Below are 25465 nucleotides of genomic sequence, written 5' to 3' on the forward strand. Positions count from 1 at the left end.
ATAAATAAGAATAGAGCCAAAAAAGAGAGAGAGAAAGAGAGAAATGACTTCATAGTCTAAATTTGAAATTCATTTGAGGGTTTCAACATTATTTTCTTATAAATTTGGTAAATTCCTTTTATTTTTTTCTCATGTTTTTAATGTAAAAATTCATAGTTATGGTTTGTAGTTGCCTGCTGTGTTTAATAGATGATTTTTATATCAACATCTGTTTTCTGGTTCTAATTTGGATATCTTTCTGACAAAAAGAATAAATCAATAGCTAGTAATACTGTCTAACCATGAGCTAGAATTAATATATGCTCCTAAAAGTTACATAAATCTCTTTCAGAGACTTTGACTCTGTAGGTCAGTGGAGACTGGTTGATCTGAATCATCAGTATCCATCTTAAAAACTATAAAAATAAAAACATTAAAACATGTCTCACTTGATACTTAGAAACAAAAGGCTGCAATAAAGAGTAAAGTCTTCAAATGTTACCTATAGTTAGAACTTTAAAAGTTTTATCTTTGCATTCAGTACCTTTGCTTCTGCATCAGGTTGCCATGTCAGTTTTTCCATTAACATTAGATTGATTTGCCCAGAAATAAAATTGCTTGCACCATCTTACCTCCTAATGTTCCTAAAGCCTCCTCAGCCAACTTTAGGTTTTAACCTCCGAGTTGTTCCAGATTCTCAAGAGTTCATGCCATGTAATGCATTGATGTGATCAATGCTTGTATCAAGGTCACTGTCATATTTTCATTCTTGATACAGAAAAAAAAATTTTGAGCATTTTTAAGTCATGGAAAACGGAATTAGAAACTGAAGAATTCCAAGGATATTTACATAATTAAAATAAAGACACAAATTCAAATGCTTCTACAAAGGCTTATATTTAGTGCTCTAGGCTTTTTTGTTATAAAATATTAAAGTCTGTGTTATTGAGCATAGAAACACAGTATTTAATTGGAGTAATTGGACACCTTTGTGTTATGTGTTAAAAATCATACCTGACTCAGGGCTTTAAAGTAAATATTCAGCCCCAGCCAGTTTGGCTCAACGGGGAGAGTGACAGCCTGCGGTCCAGAGAGATCTGGGTTCAGTTCCTGCTAGGGGCACGTACCTCAGTTGCAGTTTGTCCCTGGCCCGGGTTGGGATCGTGTAGGTGGCAGCCAGTCGATGTGTCTCTCTCATATCAATGTTTCTCTCTGTCTCTTTCTTCCTTTCTCCCTCTTGCTCTATCTGAAGATGAATGCAAAAAGTGTCCTCAAGTGAGGATAAAAAAATTTTAAAAAGTAAATATTCAGGTTGTATAGATTGTCAAAAATAAATATAATCATCTTCTTTCTAATATCATGATTGCTTCATGCCCCTTAAGTGAAGCTCACAAGTGATTTCCGAAAGTTATTGCACAGGTTTTGAGGGAACATTTTGTATGTTACTTGTTTTGGAACACCTAAATATATAGTAGATACTCAGTATATGTTTGTTTGAAATAACATGTAATTTTAGTCTCTGAACATTAAAATACAAAGATTACTTTTACTAAGGCCAATTAAAGAAGAAAAGGTTGGAAATTCATGATATGTTATGTAAAAGGGAACCCAGTTTCACCATCAATAGATTCTTTAAGTACTACAACCTTATGAATGATTAATTTAAATGTCGCTTAAATGTGTTCACACTGAGAACATGGTCTTTGACTTACTTTTCTTCACTTGACAGTATATACTAGAAATCTCTTCATATAACTATACAACTACCTCGTTCAAGTGTTGTATTATCTTCCATAGTATGAAAGTTTTACTTCTTTACCCATTCCCTAATTAATGGGAATTAATTGTAGTTTTCATTCTAATGATCAAGGCTACTGCGAATATCACTTTATGTAATTCTTTGTGCATATGCTTGATTATTTCTCCAGGCATGATGAAGGAGAGGAATTCCTGTTTTCAAAGAATTTACACATCTTAAATTCATGCTACAGTACCTCCTAAAAGGAGGTAGCAGTTCATGCTTCTACCAGTAGTTTATGACACTAGCTATTTTCCCATACTCTTTTTTTTTTTTTTTTATCCTCACCCGAGGACATTTTTCCATTTTTTGTTCAGGTAGAGTGGGAGGGAGAGAGAGGAACAGAGAGAGAGAGAGAGAAACATCGACGCGAAAGGAACACATGGAGTGGCCGCCACCCGCACAACCGACCAGGGCCGGGGACAAACTGCAACCGAGGTACACGCCCCCAGCGGGAACCGAACCCGGGTCTCTCTGGACCGCAGCCCGACGCTCTAACCCCTGAGCCAAACCAGCCAGGGCATATTTTCCCATACTCTTGATGAAACTTAATGTTAGCAATCTTTTAAAAATATTTATATGGCCCTGGCCAGTTTGGTTCAGCAGTTAGAACGACGGCCTGCGGTCCAGAGAGACCCGGGTTCGGTTCCCGCTAGGGGCACGTACCTCGGTTGTAGTTTGTCCTCGGCCCTGGTTGGGTTGTGTGGGTAGCGGCCACTCGATGTGTCCCTTCACATCGATGTTTCTCTTTCTCTCTCTTCCTCTCTCTCCCTCCCGCTCTATGTGAACAAAAAATGAAAAAATGTCCTCGGGTGAGGATAAAAAAAATTTAAAAATTAAAAATAAATAAATAAATAAAAACCTTTATACGATTAGGAGTGAAAAGCAATACTTCTTTATTGTTTTATTTCCCATTTTCTGGTTACTACTAAGTTGAGCATCTTCTCTTATGCTTACTATCCTTCTGCATTCCCTCTTCTCAGCTTACCCACATTTCACTGTCCATCTTCCTTTTGGGCTCTTTATCTTTCTCTTATTGACTTTTAGGAGTTATTTATATATCCTGGATATTGATACTTTGTTAAATATTTTGCAAATGCTTTCACCAGGCTATCAATTGTCTTTTTAAGTTTTTTGGTCGTTCTTTTGCTGGACAGAAGTTTTAATTTTGATATAGTAAAATTTACGAGTCTTTTTCATTATGGATGGCTTTCGCTTTTTGTATCTCCTTTAGAAGGCTTTCATAAACATGGCACAAATAAACATATTCTTTTACCTTTTCTTAATGCATTTTTTAATTGTATTGGTTTAGTTTTTGGTTTTGGTTTAAATATTGAATCATCTGGAATACATTTTTGTGAATTATATGAGTTATGGAAGTAATTATTTAAAAAAAAATGAGGTGTGGGGTGGTGTCCAGTTGTCCCAACACCATTTATTGAATTGACCTTCCTTTTCCTCCTGATTTAAAATGCCATCTCTGGCGTTAATTAAACTTGTATGTCTGTGGTTTTATTTGTGACCACTCTCTTCTGTCGCATATACTACTTCTACTTGCCTGTTCTTGCATCAATAATACAACTTGTTAACATAAATTACAATTGGGTGGGATGATTTTCTCTTGTTTTGTATGTTGACATTATACACAGCTGGCCTCTAACTGCTTTTGTCATTGGTTCTAATCATTTTTCAGTTGGATTTTGAGCTAAAAAATCATATTGACTTCTACTACTGACAGTTTTATCTCTTTATTTTTATTCCTTCTACCTCATATAATAGTTATTTGTCTTGCTATTCAAGTACAGTAATTCCATTTCCAAATAAACACCCGTGAAGCGGCTCATTTCTATCAATTTCTGTAGAAGGTTTTATCCTTCTCTTCCTGTTCTCCTCCCGTGTTCAGTCCTTCTCCATTTATGCAAGATGGATTTATTTTTTACCATTTCTATTGCCCCACCTTTAAAAAAATTATTTACATCAAGCTTGAGTTATCCAACCCTTGTGTTGAGGCTGAGGGAGTTAAGCAAAGTAGGGACAAGATTCAAAAGTGGAATAGCCCATTATATTAACTTTTTTAAATCTAATATAGAATTTTTCTTTCTCCTTTATTTATTTGAGTATTTAATCACTTTTGCCTTATCATTTTCATGGGTCTATGTTTTGTCTCCCCAATATTTTAACTCTTCAAGTCAGACTATTTCTCCTGCTTCTTATACACCCACAGTTTTTATCCTTTTCCCTTTTACCTGTACAGTATGTTTTTGAACTTCATATAGACCTTTATTCTAGCTTACATACTATTTTTCATATCTTTAATAACACAGTTGCTATATCTCAAACTTCATTGCTCCTCTGTCTTTTACCCACTCATTTCCAAAACCTTGGTCCTGTTATTTTTTGTTTTTGTTTTTTTTACGTTTTGAAAACTTTCTAGTTTGAAATTAATTCAAACTTAGAGAAAAGTTACAATAATACAAAGAACTCTCTTTATACACATTCAGCAATTGCTAACATTTGGCCATGTTTACTTTATCATTCTCTGCCTTAACCCCTCAGGGTTTGTATTTGTGTATATTTTTAGAAGTTTAATAGTAAGTAGCAAATATCACGTGGTCTATTTTGTTTTTAATTTTCTGCCCCTATCCTCAGTAAGCCAGAGGTTCACTCCATCTTGCTCTCTTGTCTGATGAGTCATGTTCTAGGGAATAAAGGTATGTTTTAGATTATACTTTAAATTCATGATCACTGACCTCAAATTGGCTTTCAACACTGCCTATATATGAGTGACTGTTTTTAAATTTGCAAACACAGGATGTTTGCCGATACAATTTCTTATGATGTTATATATTTATGAGAATTTTATCAGATGACACATTCTGTGTGATTTTAATTATTTGGAATCACTGAGACTTATTTTATGGCAACTTATTATTACTTACCAGATATTTATATAGTCTTTACCATGGGCCAGGCACTAAGTACTTTACCAATCTTTATTCAGTATTATCAACACTGAGTGGTAGATGCTATTATTATCTTCATTTTGCAGATGAGGGAACTGAGAGACAAAGATGTAACTTGCCCCCAGTCACATAGCAAATAGTAGAGCTGAGATTTTAATCCCAAGAATCTAGATCCAAAATTCATACAATGTTAATGTTTTCAATCTCATGTATGCTTTATAAAAATGCATATCTTGCCTGACCGGTGTGGCTCAGTGGATTGAGTGTCATCCCATGGACTGAAAGGTCCCAGTTCAATTACTGGTCAGGGCACATGCCCAGGTTGTTGGCTCCATCCCCAGTAGAGGGCGTGCAAGAGGCAGCCAATTGATGTTTCTCTTTCACATCACTTTTTATCTCTTTCTCTTCCTCTCTCTCTAAAAAAATCAATAAAACATATTTTAAAATATAAATAAATAAAAATTCATATCTGTAATTCTTGTAATTTGTGTAGTTCTATGTGTATTTCCATTAGCTTGAACATGTTAATTGTGTAGTTCTGGTCTTATATTTCTTTATTAATTTCTTTCCTGCTTATCAGTTTCTGAGAAATGTATGTTCACTGTAGATTAATCAGTTTCTCATTTTAATTCTCTCATTTTTGTGTAAATTATTTTTAGGATATTGTTAGGTATATCTATTTTCAGAGTTTTTATTTCTCACTAAAGATTTATATTCAATAATTATATAATAACTTCTTTATCAGTATGTTTTTTAAAATAATAAGAGAATAAAATGAAAACAGACCTTAAATCCCAAATAACTTTTTCATTTCAATGTGAAATTCAGAGTCTCAGTCACAAGTAGGTATTAATTTCATAACAGCAATAGAGAAGTCCTCTTATCTAACATGCCCTGAACCTGTAGTTGGTTGTTTAACTGAAAAGATATATTAAAGAAGAGAATCATAAAAAATACTTATAGTTAAACATTTAGCTTTACCTTATATAAATGTATATTCGATCAACAAACTTTGTGGATCAAAACCTTTCTCTAATTATGAGTTTACTTATTGGAGTACAGCATTGTCTTTACACCAATAATGTAACATCGAATATTTCTTTGTGTTTTTTTAACTTTGGAGAGAAGCAAAAACTCAAAGACACTTGCAAGATGGTCTGAATGCAGAATTTTTCTATATATTTAGTGTTTTTCCCCCCAATATTCTCCTCTTTCCCATCTTATTTGTCCTCATTTTTTTTTTCCTTTATTGACTTTAGAGGGAGAGGGAGAGAGAGAGGGAGAGAGAAACATTGATGAGAGAGAACATTGATTGGCCGCCTCCTGCATGGCCCACACTGGAAATCAGGCCCACAACCTGGGCATGTGCCCTGACTGGGAATCAAACCGGCGACCTCTTGGTACATGGGTCGACACTCAACCACTGAGCCACACTGGCCGGACTCGACCTCATTTTTTTTAAGAGGCTGATGATAAAGGCTAAACTTTCAACTTAATTTTCATGGACTCATTTTTTTTTAATTTATATTATAACAGTTTAAAAAATATTTTATTAAATTCCTAAATTATACCAGCAACTAATAATAGCTCTACAGCTTTGATAAAAACACAACTGATGCCCAGCCGATGCGGCTCACTGGTTGAGCGTCGACCCATGCACCAAGAGGTTGCCAGTTCAATTCCCAGTCAGGACACATGCCCAGGTTGTGGGCCCGATCCCCAGTGGGGAGCATGCAGGAGGCGGCCAATCAATGTTTCTATCTTTGTCTCTCTCTCTCTCTCTCTCTCTCTCTCTCTCTCTCTCTCTCCTTCTTCCTTTCTCTCTCTCTAAAAATCAATAAAGAAAAAAAAATTTTTTAAAAACACAACTGATATTGGAAAGTATACAATTTAAGGGGTAAGAGCAGAGATAAGCATTCTTCTGATTTCAAATGGAAATGCTGTTTTGATTAATTCAGTGTTTTGTTTAAGTGGAGGTGAGTTAAGAGAGTGTCCTCTGTGGTTCAAATCAGAATAGGTTCTTTAAGTAAACAAAGGTAAAATCACTGAAAAGTTACTCTATATCTGGCAGGTGTTAGTTTCAGAAAATAACTACATTGGAGTGAAATTGCATTTATTACTTAAGATATCTGTAGACCAGCAACGCTTATGTTAAAAATGTCATGGATCTATGATACCAAAGCTGTTTTTAGCTTATGTGCAGAGATTCACCCTATACTTGAAAGATTGACATGTGTTTTTTTTTAAACTCTATTCATGGTACTCCCTAACTCAGATTTTCCAGTTCAATCTGATTAGATTCTTCTGTCCCACAGCTGTCTTATCTCAGCAACAGTGTTTAAGATTGAGTTGAAAAAAATTGAAGTCATCGTCATAAAGTCTTTCTTGCTTTTTTAGCTTATGTAGAAATGCTAGACTCAAAAGGACCAGAAGAATATCCATTTCAAAAGAGGTTCTTCAGAGTTTTCCAAATGTTGGAAACAAATTTAAATTTTAAAAATATATTAAGTTCGTTATGATATATCCAAATCAAATTATGCAAGCCAGATAATATTTTAACACTTTAATAAAAATAACATGCACACTGAAAGGTTTTATACCACCTTGTAACATATGAACATACCGTGACACAAAAATAAACTTCACTGCTAGTGGACTGCTGACTAAAATTTTGCTATCAATTTTTGTATAGATATTTGAACTTTTTATGAGTATGCATTTTTATTTTTACATTTTTTAGAGGGGCTTTTAAAAAACTTGAGTTCATTATGATATATCCAAATCAAATTATGCAAGCCAGAACATGGCTGCAGCATGTGTGTGCTTGAATAAATACAAGCAAGATGTAGGAGCAGTTTCCTGTCATGTATCCTTATCACTCCTTAACAGTTTTGCAATGGCAAATTAATGTGATAAAATTATATTAAAGAAACTTTTCTTGCTTAATTTAAGTTTTAGTTAATTCTTGCCCATATTTTATATTCATGACCAGAAACATGAGTACTAACTAGATATAATCATTCAATTTAGAAGCAAGATTTTCTTTATGCCTCCTTTAAGCTTATGGACTGTTTTAATAGCAAAGCTCTTAATATTGCCAAAACCAAATTAGCTATTTTTTACAAGTTGCCATTTGCAGTAGGTTTTCTAATACTAAGAATTGTCTCGCCCTGGCCAGTTTGGCTCAGCGGTTAGAGCGTCGGCCTGCGGTCCTGAGAGACCCGGGTTCGGTTCCCGCTAAGGGCGCGTACCTCGGTTGCAGTTTGTCCCCGGCCCTGGTTGGTTGTGCAGGTAGCAGCCACTCAGTGTGTCCCTTTCACATCAATGTTTCCCTCTCTCTCTCTTCCTCTCTCTCCCTCCCACTCTATCTGAACAAAAAATGGAAAAATGTCCTCGGGTGAGGATTAAAAAAAAAAGAATTGTCTCAATATTATAAAGCCAAAACAAGGTACAGAAATTAATTTGTTGATGATTATTTAAAATTGCAGCTGTTACCCATGTCCCTTGATTTCATACTTTTTATTAGTTAATAGTTTACTATTTTTATTGATGGATTTTGATAACTAACATTATAATTTGGTCTTATAAAATGAATTATTACTAACAAATCTCTTTCTCTGTTTTATATAATAGAGGTTCCATTTAGAATTTATTAGACAAGAGATCTATGTCTAAAATAATTTGAAAACCACTGATCTGGTCCAATCCATTAATTTTACAAATTGAACAATTGAAGCTCAGTTTAAGTATCTTGCTCAGAGTTGTACAGCTAGAAAATCACAGTTGCTGAACTTTCTAATCCTTAGTTCACTATTCTCTCTACTATTTGTTATCTCATCTCTGAGCTCCTATAATACATTTAGTTGATGCTATGCCAGTTAGCATTTAATGACATGGTTTGTATACTTCATTTATTTATTTACTCCACAGATAATTCTCTGTGGGCCAGGCACTCTTGTAGGCACTGGATACCTTCTCTGAATCTAGAAATTGTGCTGAAAATAAAATAAGAAAAGTTATTCTATTCAGCCTCCACTTAATTTTGGTTGAATATATAACTGCAATTAGCCTTATATATTAGTGGATGGTTTTAATAATTATTAACTAGAACTTTTCTATTTATGGTTATATTTTAGGGAATAAAAAAAGTTCTGTAGTATTTTGAAAGGTGAGAAAAACAAATAATTCAACTCAAAGTACTCTGCATACCGTGAACCTGGTAATGTGTTTGGCAACCACAAACACACAGATACATGATACAAGGAATGCATGTGGTAGGTGCTGTAACCGTTATGTAAACAGCACTGTAGATGAGAGTGTAATGAACAAGTAACTCTAAGCAGGAGCCTGGAGGGGGCTTCATGGAGGAGCTGACCCTGGAGTGTAGATAGAGAACAGAAGGTTGCTTTAAGAAAGTGGGAGAAATTCTTTCAAAGCCCAGGTAACAACACATGCATAGGGATGGAGTTGTGAGTGTTTCTGGCATTTCCAAGAAAGTATAATGCGGCAAGGTACTAGAGTGTCTTAGGAGGAGTGGTGAGGAAACGGGTTTGCCCATCATTAGACGATTGAAGAATGGAAGTAATGAAGTGTCCGAAGTTATTATTTTGTACCCTAGATATTTCTCATGCCTCTACCTATTTCTATTCCTAAGAGTTAAGTTCTTTGAGAACGCTGATGGTGTCTTGTACTTGTCAGTCTTATGGTGACGTGTGCAGTGCTGAGCGTGGCAAGGGCTCAGTAAATGCTTACTTACTAATTGCACCAGCAGCCACTCAACAAATATTTTTGGCTGCAGCATGTGTAAGGTTCTGTGTTTTGTGCTGTTAGAAAAAAAAAAAAAAACTTGTGATACAAAGCCAATCTTCAAGGAGCTATTGAACCCAAAGCAAAAAAGAGTTGATTTTGTCTGTTATGATGACTAATAAATCCATGTACTCACAGAGCTTACATTTTTGGAGGAGGCAGATAATCATAAACAGTAAAATACGTAATATGTTAGTGATATATACTAAGGAGAAAAAAATAAAGTAGAAAAGGGAGATGTAAATTATCAGAGAGGAAAAGAGAAGGTAAAGCTACTTAATTTCTCTTGCCTCTAGAGTTTCCTCAACTCTAGAAAAGAAAAGAAAAAACAATAGTACTTACACAGTTGCTCCAGGGATTAAATGAGTTGATGAATGTACAAAGTGCTCAGTACAGTTTCCAGAAGATGGTATTGCTAAGAGAAATGTCAGCTAATATTATTTATATATTTGGTTAAAGTAACTTTAGCACAATAGTCATCTTACTTTCATCACTTATGGACTTCTTTTATTAAGGGACATACTTCCAAACGGTTTTGAATTACTCTATAGGCTAAGACGTATCTTGCTCCTTTTAGCTTCTGCTTTTGATGCACTCACTTTGAACTTTACTTTCTTATTGAAGTGAATCATTGTTTTCTGATAATATTTCCTCTAGAAAACAGTATTTGTTTATCCAAATATCAGGTCATCATTCTATTTCAGTCATTAGGCAGGCATACAGATCTTTCTATGGAAAATATTCATTAATGCTTCATGACTTATCACATCTCAAGGTTAAAAGTCCTGACAAAATGAGACTTTTATACTGGCTTACCAGCTAAAAAATGAGTAAAATACTGGAATTGTTATTACCAGACAGATATGTAAAATCCTTGATATTAGTCTTTTGGAATTAAGATCATTGGCATGGATAAGGTGAAGTTTCAGGTCTCTTACCTTTCTTTGCCTTTCTTACCTCTGTGTATCTTTACATGTATCATAACCCCTTAAACTGCCCCCTTTCTCTGATCCCCAAAATCTAGACTAGTTATTTCTTTGTGCTCATTTAGCACTCCGTACTTAGCCCCTGTCATAGCCAGTGCCATTAAATTTGTAATTACCTATTCACCTGAGGACCCAACTTACCGCCCACCACCTCCAGGCAGTAAGCTCCTAGAGATGGGACTGTGTTCTCTTTATGTTCGGGTCCTTACTGTCCATCCAGTCCTCACATGTACTTGCCCAGTGAATACTTAAAACCTTAGTGTATCAGGATTAGAGAAGCATAGTTATTTAACCCTGGTCCCACATCCCTTAGTTACTCCTTTGTCTCTCCTGGCTGCTTTGAGGAATCAAGCATGCTTCTACACCACATCCTGCACATCCCCCCTGTCCCCCTTTGGCCTAAAATAAAAAAAGAAAAAGTGAGCTAGTTATCAGGAAAGACCTCAAAGGTAGAAGAGCACCCTGCGGAGTAACTATGGTCTAGGATGTGATCCTTATTCTTCCAATATAAAAAATTGATTTTGCTATTGCTCTCAGGGGTGATGGGCCACTAGGGTCTGACACAGATCATCTATACGATTTATATTTATAAGAAATTAATTTATTAACCAGGTGGCCTATTTTTTTATTTGTTTTCATTGAGTGAAATACATATATGTGGTATCCAAGTCACTAACTTAATGATAAGCACCTACCATTCAAAGCCCCTATGAAACGCATCAAAATGAGTTAGACTGTCACCAGGATTATTTCACCCAGGCTAAGAAAATAGAGTAAGGAGTAATAAGGTTTCAAGTACACCTTTGAAAGCCCTTATAAAAGTGTCTTTTTATTTGCTAAACAATAACAATTTTAAAAGTCAGAAAATAAAACAGTGGCATTTTCTAACTCTTAATAATGGTAATGTACAATTTGGTTCCATAATTCTTGGATCCCAAGATGAGTTCCTAAGTTAATGATAATGTAGTATTGCTGGTGATGGTGATAAGGAGAAACAGGTGATTGAATTTGGACAACAGTTTTCTGTCCTCTCTACCCCCTCTAATTCAAGAATCATCACAGTCTCAGGATCAACTCAGTTGCATTAAGAAAGTTAACTGTGTGCTTGTGGTTTTAGCTGGCTTACTGGTGCTCCTACACATACTAATAATGCATGGCGATCCACTAGTTCATCCTCTGCCCTTATGAAGAAACCATGAAGTGCAGGTTAAGTGGTCATTGAAAGAAAATAAGTTGTACTTCTTGTCAAGGGCTGAAGTGAGTCTTTCAAGCCTTATCTCAAGGTCCTTTCTTTTCCAGAGATTGGAAACCCAAGTGCCTACAGAGGCCAGTCTGGTGGGAATGAAGCAGGAAGCCACTGCAGTGAACTGGAGAGCCAAGTTCTTTCTGAAGGAGCAGCTACTGCTCTGGTCCAGATAATTGTTGCAAGGCAGGAATGTTGACGTAGTGATACCACATTGTCCAGTTTATCAGGTAAAGCAGGAAATGCAAATTTTTTAAATTTAAATAACATCAACTAATTTGCTATTATTATTCTTCTCAAACTCTGTACAAGCCAAATATTTCTGCAGAGGAGATTTGGGCCAGAGTCCTCCTGTTTGTAACTTGGTCCTATATTTTGCTTACCTGTTTGTTAAATTGAAGGCTCTATTTTCTACAGGTTTTGCTTTTCTTCAGCATATGCTCTAAAATATACTATGCCTGGTTTTGTGATACTGAAATTCCTTTCCTCTCCAACCTGAGTGTTTTGTTTTCTTTGGCTGCTACATTTCCTCTGCCACTGTAGCATTCCGGTGAGCAGTTAATGCTAAATGGAGTCTCCTTGACACTTTTGATATGACACCTCTAAACATCTGCAAGTATACTACTTACTCATTTTGTTACTGATGAGTAAGCTAAATAAACACAGTAAAAGATCATTATTTCATGGGGCGTAAAGATTGTAGACTTTGGGCTCCCCGTTCTAAAATCCACACAGAAATTATTTTCCTCTACTTCTTGAGAGACCTCATCAGACAATTTATTACACTTAGTTATCTCTTACATTGAATTATGTTTGTTGGAGACGTTGACTGGACAAGTGTTCCTAGGTATTTATACACATTTAGAGACCATGCCTTTGGGTGGGTTTCTTCAATGGCTAAGGAGTCTTCCTATTTTCACTTTATGAATAACCTGATTTTCAAAGTTACAGGGGCAGGAGGGGAGTACTGCTACCTTTATAGAGAATTGATCACTGCAAGTAGGAACTTGCCATCCACTGCCATGTGAATTAAAAAATGCTAAACATTTTTAGAGTAAGAGTATATAAAAATTAGTTTTTTCATTATATTGCATAACACCATATGGACATAAATCATAATTGTTTCATTTTTAGTACCATTTTGGGAAAAAACAATATTGATGTACATCATTTTTCAGCAGTGTTACAGATGTTTCTCCTTTTTCCCCATATTGACTCCCTTCTCCCTAACCCCTCCCACCCCATCCCCAGTTTTGTTGTCTATGTCTATCAGTTATGCATACATGCATATAAGTTCAGTGGTTTATCCCTTCCCTTCCTATCCCCCTTCTGAGGAATGTCAATTTGTACCCTACTTCTATGTCTCTAGGTCTGTTTTGTTCATCAGTTTGTTTAGTTCATTATATTCCAGAAATAAGTGAGATCATGTGATATTTGTCTTTCTCTGCTTGGCTTGTTTCACTTAAGATAATACTCTCCAGGTCCCTTCATGTCATCTCAAAGGATAAAAGATCTTTCTTTCTTACAGCTGCAATGAACTCCTTTAACTTTTTCTTGTCTGGGAAACTCTTTATATGGCCATCGATTCTAAATGACAGCTTTGCAGGATAGATTAATCTTGGTTGTAGGTTCTTGCTTTAATTTGCATCTCTCTGATGATTAGTGACGTTGAGCATCCAACTTACACATACACAAGAATAAACTCAAAATGGATAAAAGACTTAAATGTGACTCGTGATTTCATAAAAATCCTTGAAGAAAATGCAGGCAACAAAATTTCAGACATTATACGCTGCAGAATTTTCACTGATACATCATCTAAGGCAACAGAAACAAAGAAAAAATGAACACATGGGACTACATCAAACTAAAAAGCTTCTGCACAACAAAAGAAACAACCATCAAAATGGAAAAGGAACCCACTCTATGGGAGAGCATAATTGCCAATGATATATCAGATAAGGGGTTAATTTCCAAAATATATAGAGTACTAATACAACTCAACAAAAGGAAGACAAAGAACCAAATTAAAAAATGGACAGGGGACCTAAAGAGACACCTCTCCAAACAGGACATACAGCTAGCCAAGAGACATATGAAAAAATACCCTAGGGCATTTTAGAACCAACTGAAAGGATAGCCTTAATTTTTCTCTCTACTATTTAGATTATTCAGGTTAATGGATATTCTTTCTAACTCTCCGTATCTTTTTCTCTACGTGACTAAAACAGAAAGCAGTAATAATGTAATACTAGGTGCAAAGCCTGTAACTATTTCTAATAAAAACCTTTCATAATGCTTTTAGGATCAGGAACATACCAGTTAGCTGGTGTATAGTTGTAACATTTAATTTTTTTGGGAAATAATATTTTTTCCAATTATAGAACCAATACATTTTGTTATAGAAAAATTTGAAGCTACAGAAAAACAATGAAAAAATAGAAATTGTGCGTGTCCCTACTACCCAGAGAGAATTGCTGTGAGGATAGTACTACAGTCGACCCTCGTTTGTTGTGGTCAATCAGTTCCAGACTCTACCGCGAGAAATGAATTTCCACGAAGTAGGATTCTTTATTTATTAATAGTATTCAAATATAGTATTTGACAAAACCGCAATAAAGTGAAGCCACAGAAGTCGAAGGGACGGCCCTCGCCACTTTGCGCTTCAACTTTCACAGCTTCACTCTGTCGCGGTTTTTTCTAACATATTCCTTAAAAAATGTATCGAGACAGTGAAAATGATACAGCATGTGCTCGGTGGTCTGAGTCAATTACACACCCCTGTATTGCAATTAGAATTCAAATTACTGTACATATGAAATGTAGGCCTATGTATTCGAGCACCCCAGGAATCCTTAATGCCAGATGCACCCGCTAGAGTCTGGACCGGATTAACTGCAATAAATGAGGGATGACTGTATTCTGTTCCTATACTTCCATATATAGTAGTATTTTTTTAAATTAAGATTTATAATTATACATGCAATTTGTAGGTTTTTTTCACCTGACAATATCATGGACCTTTCCTAGTGCTATTAATTTTTCTATAACATGATTTTAATAACTGTACAAATAACAGTTTGGATATATGTGATGTGCTAGGCACTGATTACAATTTTTAACTTATTGTATCCCCAGAGCAATTCTATAAGTCTATCATCTCCATTCTATGAGGAAAGAAATTTTTGCCCAGCCGGTGTGGCTCAGTGGATTGAGTGTCAGTCCCATGAATGAGAGGTCCTGATTCCTGGTCAGGGCACATGCCCAGGTTTTGGGCTCAATCCCCAGTAGGGGGCGTGCAGGAGGCAACCAAACAGTGTTTCTCTTTCACATCGATGTCTCTATCTCTTTATCCCTTCCACTCTCTCTAAAAATCAATAAAAACATATTTTTAAAAATAAATGAATAAAAATACATATCTAAACAATCAATAATAATTTTTGAAAATATATTTTAAAGCAAGGAAAGTTTTAAAACTTGCCCCGGGTCACAAGCTAAGAAAGGGTAGAGCTGCATAGCTTCTCAGTACTGTAATTCATTTAAATAAAACCCTATTTTAGACTTTCAGTTTGTCTTCAGTATAGTTTTTGGCTGATTCTGTGGGTTGTCTGTCTAGGCTGGGCTTAGCTGAACCAACTTATCCCTGTTCCACGTGTTGGCTGGGCTCACATACACATCGGGAGCCTCAGCTGGACTGGCTGGACCAGCTTGATTTCTCTTTCCACCTGGTGTGTGGTCTTCAGGGTGACTAGCTCAAGCTGTTTATGTGACAAGGGCATTACAAAAAGCAGGAATGAAAGATGCAAGGCCTTTTGAGGTTTAGTCTCAACTTCAACAGTATCACATCCATCCTATTCCATTGGTCAAAGCATATCACAAGGTGAGCTCAGACTCAAGGTGTAGAGTAATAAATCCTACTTTCTGATGGAAGGAGCTACAAAACATTTGTAGCCAGTGCAGTCTACTACACTCAGCATTTAGTTCTCTGAAGGCTTTTATGTGATTATAATGGGTAAGTTGCTGAACTTTGGTAGCAAGTAATGGCCTGATATAAATATTCCTCCTGACTATAGATGGGCGTAGGCCAGCACATTTGTTACCTTGACTCTGAGGACTGGTTTGATTCTCTAATCTTTCTAAACTCCCCTACCTTCAGAGTTTGTGAAACAATGTAGCCTTCCTACATGAATGAGATCCTTTATTCACTGTTACACTCTTCTGCACTGAAAGGTCACGGACACCTGGAACTGGAGAGCTTCAGTGGTCAGTGCAGGAGAGGTGTGCTTAAGGTACCCTAACACAACTGTATAAAACAAACATAAATGTGCTGGGAGTAGTTTAGAGTGAGTAAGGAGAGCCTGGCAGAGATCAGGTCTCTTTCAAAGGATAAATCTGAGAGGTATGTTTTAGAAGAGGTGGCTGCACAGTGGAGATAAGAACCAAATGGAAAAAATAACCGGAGTGAAAATAGGGCTAATCTATTAGAAGGTTTTTTAGAAATGAAAGAAGATCTAACTGTAAGATAAGTGTGCTCATAAATAAAAATGCAGAGCTTGAATAAATAGGTGGAAGATGAAACAGATGGGAAGGTTGGATGGAGGGAGCTGGCTAAATGGTATGAAGGAGCTGTATGGATAACTGATATATGGGTGAAAGGTAATTGAAAAGGGGAAATGTCATATAGGGTTACTGTAACGAGCATTATTTAATATGATGGAAAGATTATGAGTATATACATTTATTAACCAATTAAATGGTAATTATGTTGTAGCCACTCAGACATTACTCTCCAAAATGCTAATGTGATGTTATCTCTTTAATCCAATCATATCTGCTGTTGTGTGCGCATGTTGTTTTGGCATTTAAGTATAGATGTAGGCTTTATCTACTACTTGTTCTCAACTAAACAACATGAGGTGTTTACTCTTGCAATTGTAGGAATGGAATGGACTTCTTATTTAACTTTAAATATTTCATGAGCTAAGTTTATAATGATAGTATTACAAAGTATAATGATTAGATTTATATGACATATTAAATATTGGTGTTTTACCTGATTTACATAGTCTCACCTTGATTAATCAAGTTCATTGGGTGTTCATTCTCTCCTACTGTGTATCCAAGTAACCCCACTGAGCACAAGATCAATGTGTGATGTCAATATAAACATTTTAATAGAATTTACCTATATCACATGATTCAAAATGCAAGTCATTTTTATCATTAAGTTTGTGTGACATTATTCAGAAGAATGTATTATGTTTGATATTATTCAGAGAGATTTATGAGGAATATCTCATCATGAATATCTTCATGATGTCATATTCTCTGATATTTCATCTTCATGGTGTTTTGAGTATAACTTAAAATTTGCATCTCAGCACTGCATGGCGAGTTTATTCTTAGGTTGGCGGGATTGTTAGTATTGAGAAAAAAGGTCTATTGCACTAATTAATCTTCCTATTGTTGCATTTATTTATGTCAGTGCTTTCTTTACTAATTCAATTAAAGTGTATTATATATATAGTCTGCTTAATAAATAAAATTCTGATGTATAAAGTTAGCATATTAATTTTCTTGTAAGTTCTATCATACTTTTTCTACACTGAGAAATTATAAGATCATTAGAGACAAATCTAGAGCAAAAACTCCTTTGTATAATTTGTCAAAATACATACTTATTGGCTTCTTTTTAAAAGCTCTCTTTCACTTTAGACATGTGTTGCTGAAACTTTATAAGCCTACATGGTGAAAATCAGAGTATAAAATTATGTTAACTAATTAGAATATGCACAGTCTTCAGGAAGAACTGGGAATATATGAAGTTTGAGAGAGAACCCGGCTGGTGTGGCTCAGTGGTTTAGTGTCAACCCATGCACCAAGAGGTCGCTGGTTCGATTCCTGGTCAGGGCACATGCCCAGGTTGTGGGCCTGATCCCCAGTGAGGGGCATGCACAAGGCAGCCAATTGATGTTCTCTCTCATCGATGTTTCTATCTCTCCCTCTCACTTCTTCTCTCTAAAAATCAATAAAGAAAAAAAAATTTTTTTTTAAGAAGTTTGAGAGAGGCAAGATTCCTGCCCTTAGGGAGTTTTACATTCCTGTGGGGAGAAATAGTCAATAAACAAATAAATTATAAGAAAAAAATCAGGAGGAATCAGTGAATTAACAAAGTGTAAGAGAATACCCACGGTTTATAGAATAGTCTCTGTAAAGAGGTGACATCCAACCCTGGCCGGTTTGGCTCAGCGGTTAGAGCGTCAGCCTGCAGTCCAGAGAGACCCGGGTTTGGTTCCCACTAAGGGTGCATATCTCGGTTGCAGTATGTCCCTGGCCCTGGTTGGGTTGTGTGGGTGGCAACCACTCAATGTGTCCCTTTCACGTCAATGTTTCTCTCTCTCTCTCTCTCCCTCCCACTCTGTCAAATGGAAAAATGTCTTCTGGTCAGGATAAAAAAAAAAGGTGACATCCAATTAGAATTCATCATGGTCTAAAATCAAGTCACTAGCCCTGGCCGGTTTGGCTCAGCGGTTAGAGCGTCGGCCTGCGGTCCTGAGAGACCCGGGTTCGGTTCCCGCTAAGGGCATGTACCTCGGTTGCAATTTGTCCCCGGCCCTGGTCGGTTGTGCGGGTGGCAGCCACTCGATGTGTCCCTTCACATCGATGTTTCTCTCTCTCTGTTCCTCTCTCTCCCTCCCACTCTACCTGAACAAAAAATGGAAAAATGTCCTCGGGTGAGGATTAAAAAAATAAATAAATAAATAAATAAATAAATAAATAAATAAATAAATAAATCAAATCAAGTCACTAAAATTCTATTAACAAAAAGCCAATTCTCATAGACTAATTTGCATATTGACAGGAAGCAAGAAATTGAAAACATTGGTAGAATTGTGACATATTCTCCTTAGAACACACACCCATCACTTTTTGAATTTCATTGTTATTACTACTAAAACTCTTTGTGAAATAAATTTAAATTATGTTATAATATCTGTCCTTTGTCTAGAATATTAGTGAGATGGAGGTACCTTTTATTTCAAAATATTGTTTCTATTTTTAACCTTTTGGGCTTAAATCAAGCCATATAAACAGGGTACATCACAATGGAATCTTTAGGAGAGGTGAAGGGAAAATGTTGTAGATATGTAGCTTTTTATGTTAAATTTATAAAAGTTGGAAAAGAGGAGAAACTGTTTTTATAATACAAACTATAAAAATAAAGCTTGACTAAATATTGAATGATGAGTTTACATAGAAGATCAAGTTATCAGAATCTTGGAGGCAAAAATAATAGATTTTAATATTTAGCAGAAGAGGGCATATAGGGGTGTCAAAAGTTTGAGAAATATGGCCTGGAGTACTTTCCTAGAACCCTCCTGACACTTTCAGAAATGTATGAAGGGCCCTAAAATTATGCAATTCTATTTTAACAAATAATTCTAAGTGAATTAGCAAAATGACCATAGATTTATGTATAGGAATACCTTTCTCAGATTTATTTGTAATTGTGAAATTTTAGAAGAAAAATCTATGTAATTAAATAAATTATATAAAATTATCCAAGAAAATTCTACCCAGCATTTCAAAGCCATAGTTTGGAAAATATTTAATGCCATAATAAAATGCTTGGGACAAAGTGGTAATGACTCAAATGTTTAAAGCAAAAGGACACATTTATACATAGAAAAAATCTGAAATCAGTGCAATTACTTTCAAGAGCTATTTGGCAATGCCTGTGCAGTTGAAAATGTGCAGACTCTCCAACCTAACATTAGTATGATTGATATACAAATAGATAAAAGTTGTATAATCATATGATAAAATGTGATTCATATGTTAAATATTAATGAGTTGGATCAATCTATCTGCAACAGAAATAGATCAATGTATTTCAATAGAGATAACTCAAAACAATGTTGAATTTTATAAAGTAAGTTGATGAATGATATATATGTATTGTAATATTTATGTAAAATTTTATGGGTTTGTGTGTGTGTGTGTGTTTTTTTTTGGTTTTGTTTTTTTTTTTTTTTTTGAGTGATATATCATTATATTTCTAGGTCCCACTCACACTCTAGGGGAGGTTATGCAGGAATTTTGGAGACCATGTTAAAACTCTGCCTACCACACGATGTTCTCCTTTGACTCCCAGTTTCTCCACCTGTAAACAGGGAGTTACAGGGCCTGTCAGAGGTTTTGCTCTGAGTCATCTTTTCCCTCGATATTATGGTTATGGAGTTAGTTGGAAGTACTGTTACCAGTCACCAATCATCTCTTCCAAAATGTGACTTGAAGATTGTTGTGACCACATGGGCAGAGATGGCTGAGAATCACTGAGAGGGGAGGGACAGCCAAATGACAAGCAGGTGGCTATGTTGCAAATTATATGGTGGGCATAGCCCATAGGGCTGGCTGTTCACACATATCTGTTTGTTCTTCTGAACAGCATATTTATGTAAAATTTTAAAACACAAATAACAATACCAAATATTGCATATATATATATATATATATATATATATATATATATATATGGAATAAACATGAAAACAGCCTGGAAGGATAAAGACCAGAATCATGATGATGGTTGCCTTTAGGGTAGGAGGGAGGAGAATTGGACTCAAAAAGGAAATGGGTAGAGGTGAGGAATAATATTTAACTACATCTGTAATGTTTTCTAAGTCTTTGATTTTAAAAAAAATTACTGACAAAATGCTTACATTGTGAACTTGGAATGGTAATTCAAGTTTATTATATTAGTCTTTTATATGTATGCTTTTAAGATTTTCTAAAAACAGCAACTGAAGAAGGTACATACATGTTTGCAGTGATTATTATTCAGCAGAAAGATTACGGTTCAGATTTTATTTTCATTTCAAACTTCTCTGCATTTTCCAAATTCACAAAATGAAGGTTGAGAACTCTAGAGCCACTTGTAGATAAATAACCAATAGCTATATTGCTACTGGACCTATGCTCTATGAGGTATTTTTAAGGCCCTGACAATTGATCTGCCTCTAGGAGGCTGAAGAATCAGCAAAATAAGGATGATCCTCCCACGAACAAAGGAGGTAGAGGGCTGGCTGCCTGTGAGGTGTGGAGAAGTAAAAGCTGGCCATGTCTTAGGAAGGGAGGCACGGGTATTATACTAAGCCACTGGGTCTGAGACTTCAGCATGCATCAGAATCACTTAGAGGGCTGTTAAAAAACAGGTTGCCCCCCATAGTTTCTAATTCAGTAACTCTGGGGGCAGGCCTGTGATTTTACATTTCTGACAAGTTCCCAGATGTTAATGACTATAATGATGCTTGTCTCAGGACCATGCTTTGAGAACTTCTCAAAACCCAGCCATCAGATATTTGTACGCAAAACCTAGCTATCAGATTGTATTTTTGATTGCTGAAATATGAGGGAGACATTTGGCAAGAATCACTCCAATGTTATTATCTGGCAGATCCACAAATTACTTAGTGGAGCCAGCCAGTCTCAGAGAAGTTTGAGTCACATGCTAGAGCAGGCAGGCCAAAGAAAAAGTCATCAAATGGTCAGAAGACTCAAAAGTGAGAAAATGAGAGCTGGTCCAATCTAACGACCAGAGACTACTGAAGAGATTTCTTTAGGAAAAGTAAGGTAATAAAATGAGCATGAAAAAAGAATGTAAAAAAAAAGAAAACAAAACAGGTTCCATCATCAGGCTCTGTTGCTATTTGACAAAACTGGAAATTGGGGTAGTACAAAGTTTGTCTCTCATTCACGTATTTCACTAGTATTGGGGATTCCAGTAGGCCAGGAACTCCTTAAGAAAGAGGAACTGACCCTTCCTTGCTCTCTCTATTCTTTCTCATCTTCCCTCCATCCCATTTCCCTTTCTGTTCTTCCACACTGAGCAGCTCTTTGGTGCCGAGCATTACTCCAAGCTTTGGATAAAATGGTGTTTTACCATCTTAGTACTACAGCATATAGCATAGTATCTAGTACATAGTAGCTACTCACTAACTGTTGGATAAAATATGAATAAACACATACATGATCAGAAGGGGTCATGGTTAAAGGTGCAGTGAATGGAAGACAGGAATAGGATACTGTGCCTGCAAGTGAGTGGGGTGGGCCCAACAATGCAAATCACCAGCTTGAGACACCAACATTAGGAATGTTATTACTTGGCACTTTTCTATAAATCCTACATTTTTCCCAATAAATGTTTGCTGCTTTTCCCATTGCCTTGCCAGTGTTTCCTACACCAATACCCATGGTTCCCAGCTTTCAGCTAAATGAGTATATGCTTTATTACAGCACCTTTAATCTGTCTGAGACCTGAGGCTGCAAATAAGGCATATGTCTAAATACAGGATGCCCTTTACTGTAAGGCATTTTCCTGCTTTCCCAGTTAAGAGATCCAAAAAAATGTTTGGGTTGAACGTAAATATGGAGACTTTTAGGAATATAGTTTAAGTAGTTATGTGTCTATTTACACTTTTTAATTTGTTGATTGTTATGCATGCATATTTAATAATATCTAAAATACTAACTTTCTAAAAATTTTATTTAGTTTTAAAGAGAGAAGAGAAGGGACAGAGAGAGGGGAAAAAAACAAAAACAAAAACCAACATGGATGTAAGAGAGAAACATTGATTGGCTGTGTCCTGCACACACTCCAACTGGGGATCGAACCTGCAACCTGAGTATGTGCCCTGACTGGGAATCAAACGTACCACCGTCTGGTGCTCAGGACAGTGCTCCAACTAACGGAGCCATGCCAATAGGGCTAAAATGTTAACTTTATTATTTAATTTTTTTGAAACAGTTTTAATACTTCTATATATATCTTAAGTAATTTAACACAGTTTTCCAAATCATGTCACCTCACTTCCATTAAATTATTTGAGATATAACGCTTTTTGAATCTGTGAATGAGGCTGTCACTGGACATTTTTATCACAAACCTCAAGTTCCTCTCATATAACATTAGAACATTTTTTTCATTCGTTTTTTAGTGAGTTTCATGAGTCCCACCATGTAATCATACACTATATATTAAATTGATTATAAAATGTCTTGTTTACCACCACAAATTATGCCAGCAACTGTGACATACATTCTCTGCAAGTGTTACATACTAAGTCTTTTTAAAAATGTATTTGCTATCTTTTTTTTTTTTATTTAGCAGTTCCTTTAAGATGACCTCTTCCAAACATTCCACACTAGCAGTGATTCCTGCTGTTTCAAGCCAATATGTCCTCCCCAAACAGTACCTTGTGACTCAATAAAGGAGTTAAGAGAGTACCCCGTAATAGAAGGGAGCTTGTAAATGTTAGCTATAAAGCAACTTTCCCTGTTGTATTCAAGAACAGTGGGAGGAACCCTTTCTTTATATTTGGAAATGTACTGTAAGTTAAATTTTTTTCATTTTTTTCTTTTAAAACAAAAAAGGAAAACTTTTCTTCTTTAGGCCAATATGATAATTAGTAAAGAAAAGTAAATCATAGGGGTATGAGGAATTAAGAAGTGACCAAATATGATTGGATTAACATAACTTTCCAGTTGTTGGGCCATAAGAGGTTTTGAAAGATATATTTTTATTATGAATTAGAAGGAGGGTGTGTAAAATGCCATAATTATGGGTCAACTTCTAGTAATTAGAAAGTCGCATGTGGTGAAGAACAAGCAAATTGGTTTAAGTGGATCATTAGAAGAAGAAAACAAGTTGAATTTGTGTGTGATTTTGATGGCAGAGGATATCAAAGTGGTTTGGTACACTTAACAGTTTATTCTATTTATAAAAGTGTACAGGTTCTCAGTTTTTCAACATTACGTATACAGTTTATATATTCATATATGTTTCAGGCTACATTATTGGAATTTTGAAGACATGAAAACATCAGATGAACCAACCTGCAACATCTGGGATTCAGATTGGAAGATGAAGAGAAAGTTTAAAGAATGTGGCCTATAAAGGCGGGTAGTACCTGGAAATATTAACTGACTCACATTGTAAAAATAAGACTGGTTTCTAGACAGTAGAGATTATTTTAGTCCAACATCAAGGTTCAAGACAAAATGTTGAACTAAAAACTTTACACTCCTCCCCTCCCCCACTTCAGACAGGTACCAGCATTGATGAATATGATTTTCCTTAGTCAGAAGCACTCCTTTGTACCCATGTAGACCATTCTTAGGAATTAAATATTGGTTATTTAATGTAGATTATAATGGGAAACTGATTTTTTCCATAATGGCAGATTTCAAGGACTTGGTTCCAAACTGAGCCGAAGCGTCCCAATGCATTTTGTACAGTCTGGGAACAGCTATGCTGCATCGGCCATTTTTGAAGGCCATCATGCCCTGTAATATAAAGATATCATCTTATTGCTGATATCTTTGGAGAGTCCCAAGCAGACACAGAAAATGAATGGAGGCAAGGAATGTGACGGAGGGGACAAGGATGGAGGTCTTCCAGCTATACAAGTTCCTGTGGGTTGGCAGCGCCGTGTGGATCAAAATGGAGTGCTTTATGTCAGGTGAGCCGTTATTTTTACCTGCGTTACCTCCAAGTTGTAGTCCCATAATTAAGGAGGTAGAGTCTATTCCTCTGAGGAAACAAAATATTATGACTGACAGCACCTCAAATAAATTGAATAAATGATCTTTGTGCTAGAAATATTCAGGTGTTTTTATTCTGTACTCTTTTGCAATGTAAATTGCCTTAGGTTACAAGAGAGAATTTTTATGCATTACTTGTGTTTATATAATATGTCATTCTGCTTATCTCTGTAATAAGGATAAAGAAAAATATGACGATTTCTAAAAGAAAGATAGGGATCATTACCACATTCATAAGAGAATGTAAATACTGGAAATAGACCCAAGGGCTCTTGACAGTATTATTCTATCCTTCATAGTGCTTCAGCCGGGTTTCTGATGTAAGGTTGAGTATTTTTATATATAGGCAGTTTTAATTATTAGACTCTTAATGCCTAATATTAGGTAAAAATAATTTCCCTATTTTTTCTGCACAGGTTTTAATCTATACCCTTGCATATTAATAATAAAAATGAAAACGTCGCGATGGAGATGGCGCTTCATCTCACATACAAATCACACATGTAAAAGCAAATGCCTGCTCTTTTAAACTGTGAAGGCAAACATCTCTTATGGAACAAGTTGAATGGAGTAACTGAACTGTTGGCAAGAAGTTTCAGTCTCATTATTAAATAATTGACACCTAAGTTTCCTACTTAATAGTTTCTCAGTAGTATATGGAAAGTTAGGTTACCATAAATCTCTCATTGTGCTGTAATAAAAAACTATTAGAAATAGACTTAGGACTTTTTTAAAGATATCACATTGCATCATTATATTAATGCAGTTACTTTAAGTGTAGCTATCTGTATCTCTTCTTCGACGGAATTCTCCATTTGGGCAAAGATGTATTTATATGAATGAGGCATTTGCCACTGTATAAACATAAATTATTTCATGCCGTAACAACTCAAAATTCAGTTCAGAGTCTGTCCTGGGTTTGTTTTATGTAAGGTGTTTCCTGAGGTAAACTTAATTACCAGTTGAAACTCTTTTGCACATTAGTTACTTTGTTTCTGGTATTTAAAGATGTGCTTTATATTAATTGGAGGAAAGGAATAAGAAAGCAGAAAATGTGGAACTTGCCTCATGCTTTAAGACGGACAAC

At 35.7% G+C, this 25465-nt stretch overlaps 1 protein-coding gene across 1 annotated transcript in view; it reads left to right on the forward strand.

Annotated features, from left to right (window-relative positions):
* The window catches only part of MBD5 (methyl-CpG binding domain protein 5), a 439511-nt gene that overhangs the window by 347372 nt on the left and 66674 nt on the right, over positions 1 to 25465 (forward strand). The window contains exon 5 of the mRNA XM_036254977.1: positions 23623 to 24296. Within this exon, the coding sequence (XP_036110870.1) occupies positions 24184 to 24296 (113 nt within the window). The 5' untranslated portion in view covers positions 23623 to 24183. The remainder of the gene's footprint in view (positions 1 to 23622; positions 24297 to 25465) is intronic.

The sequence above is a fragment of the Molossus molossus genome, unplaced genomic scaffold (genome assembly GCF_014108415.1).
Source record: "Molossus molossus isolate mMolMol1 unplaced genomic scaffold, mMolMol1.p scaffold_m16_p_11, whole genome shotgun sequence".
NCBI classification, from domain to species: Eukaryota; Metazoa; Chordata; class Mammalia; order Chiroptera; family Molossidae; genus Molossus; species Molossus molossus.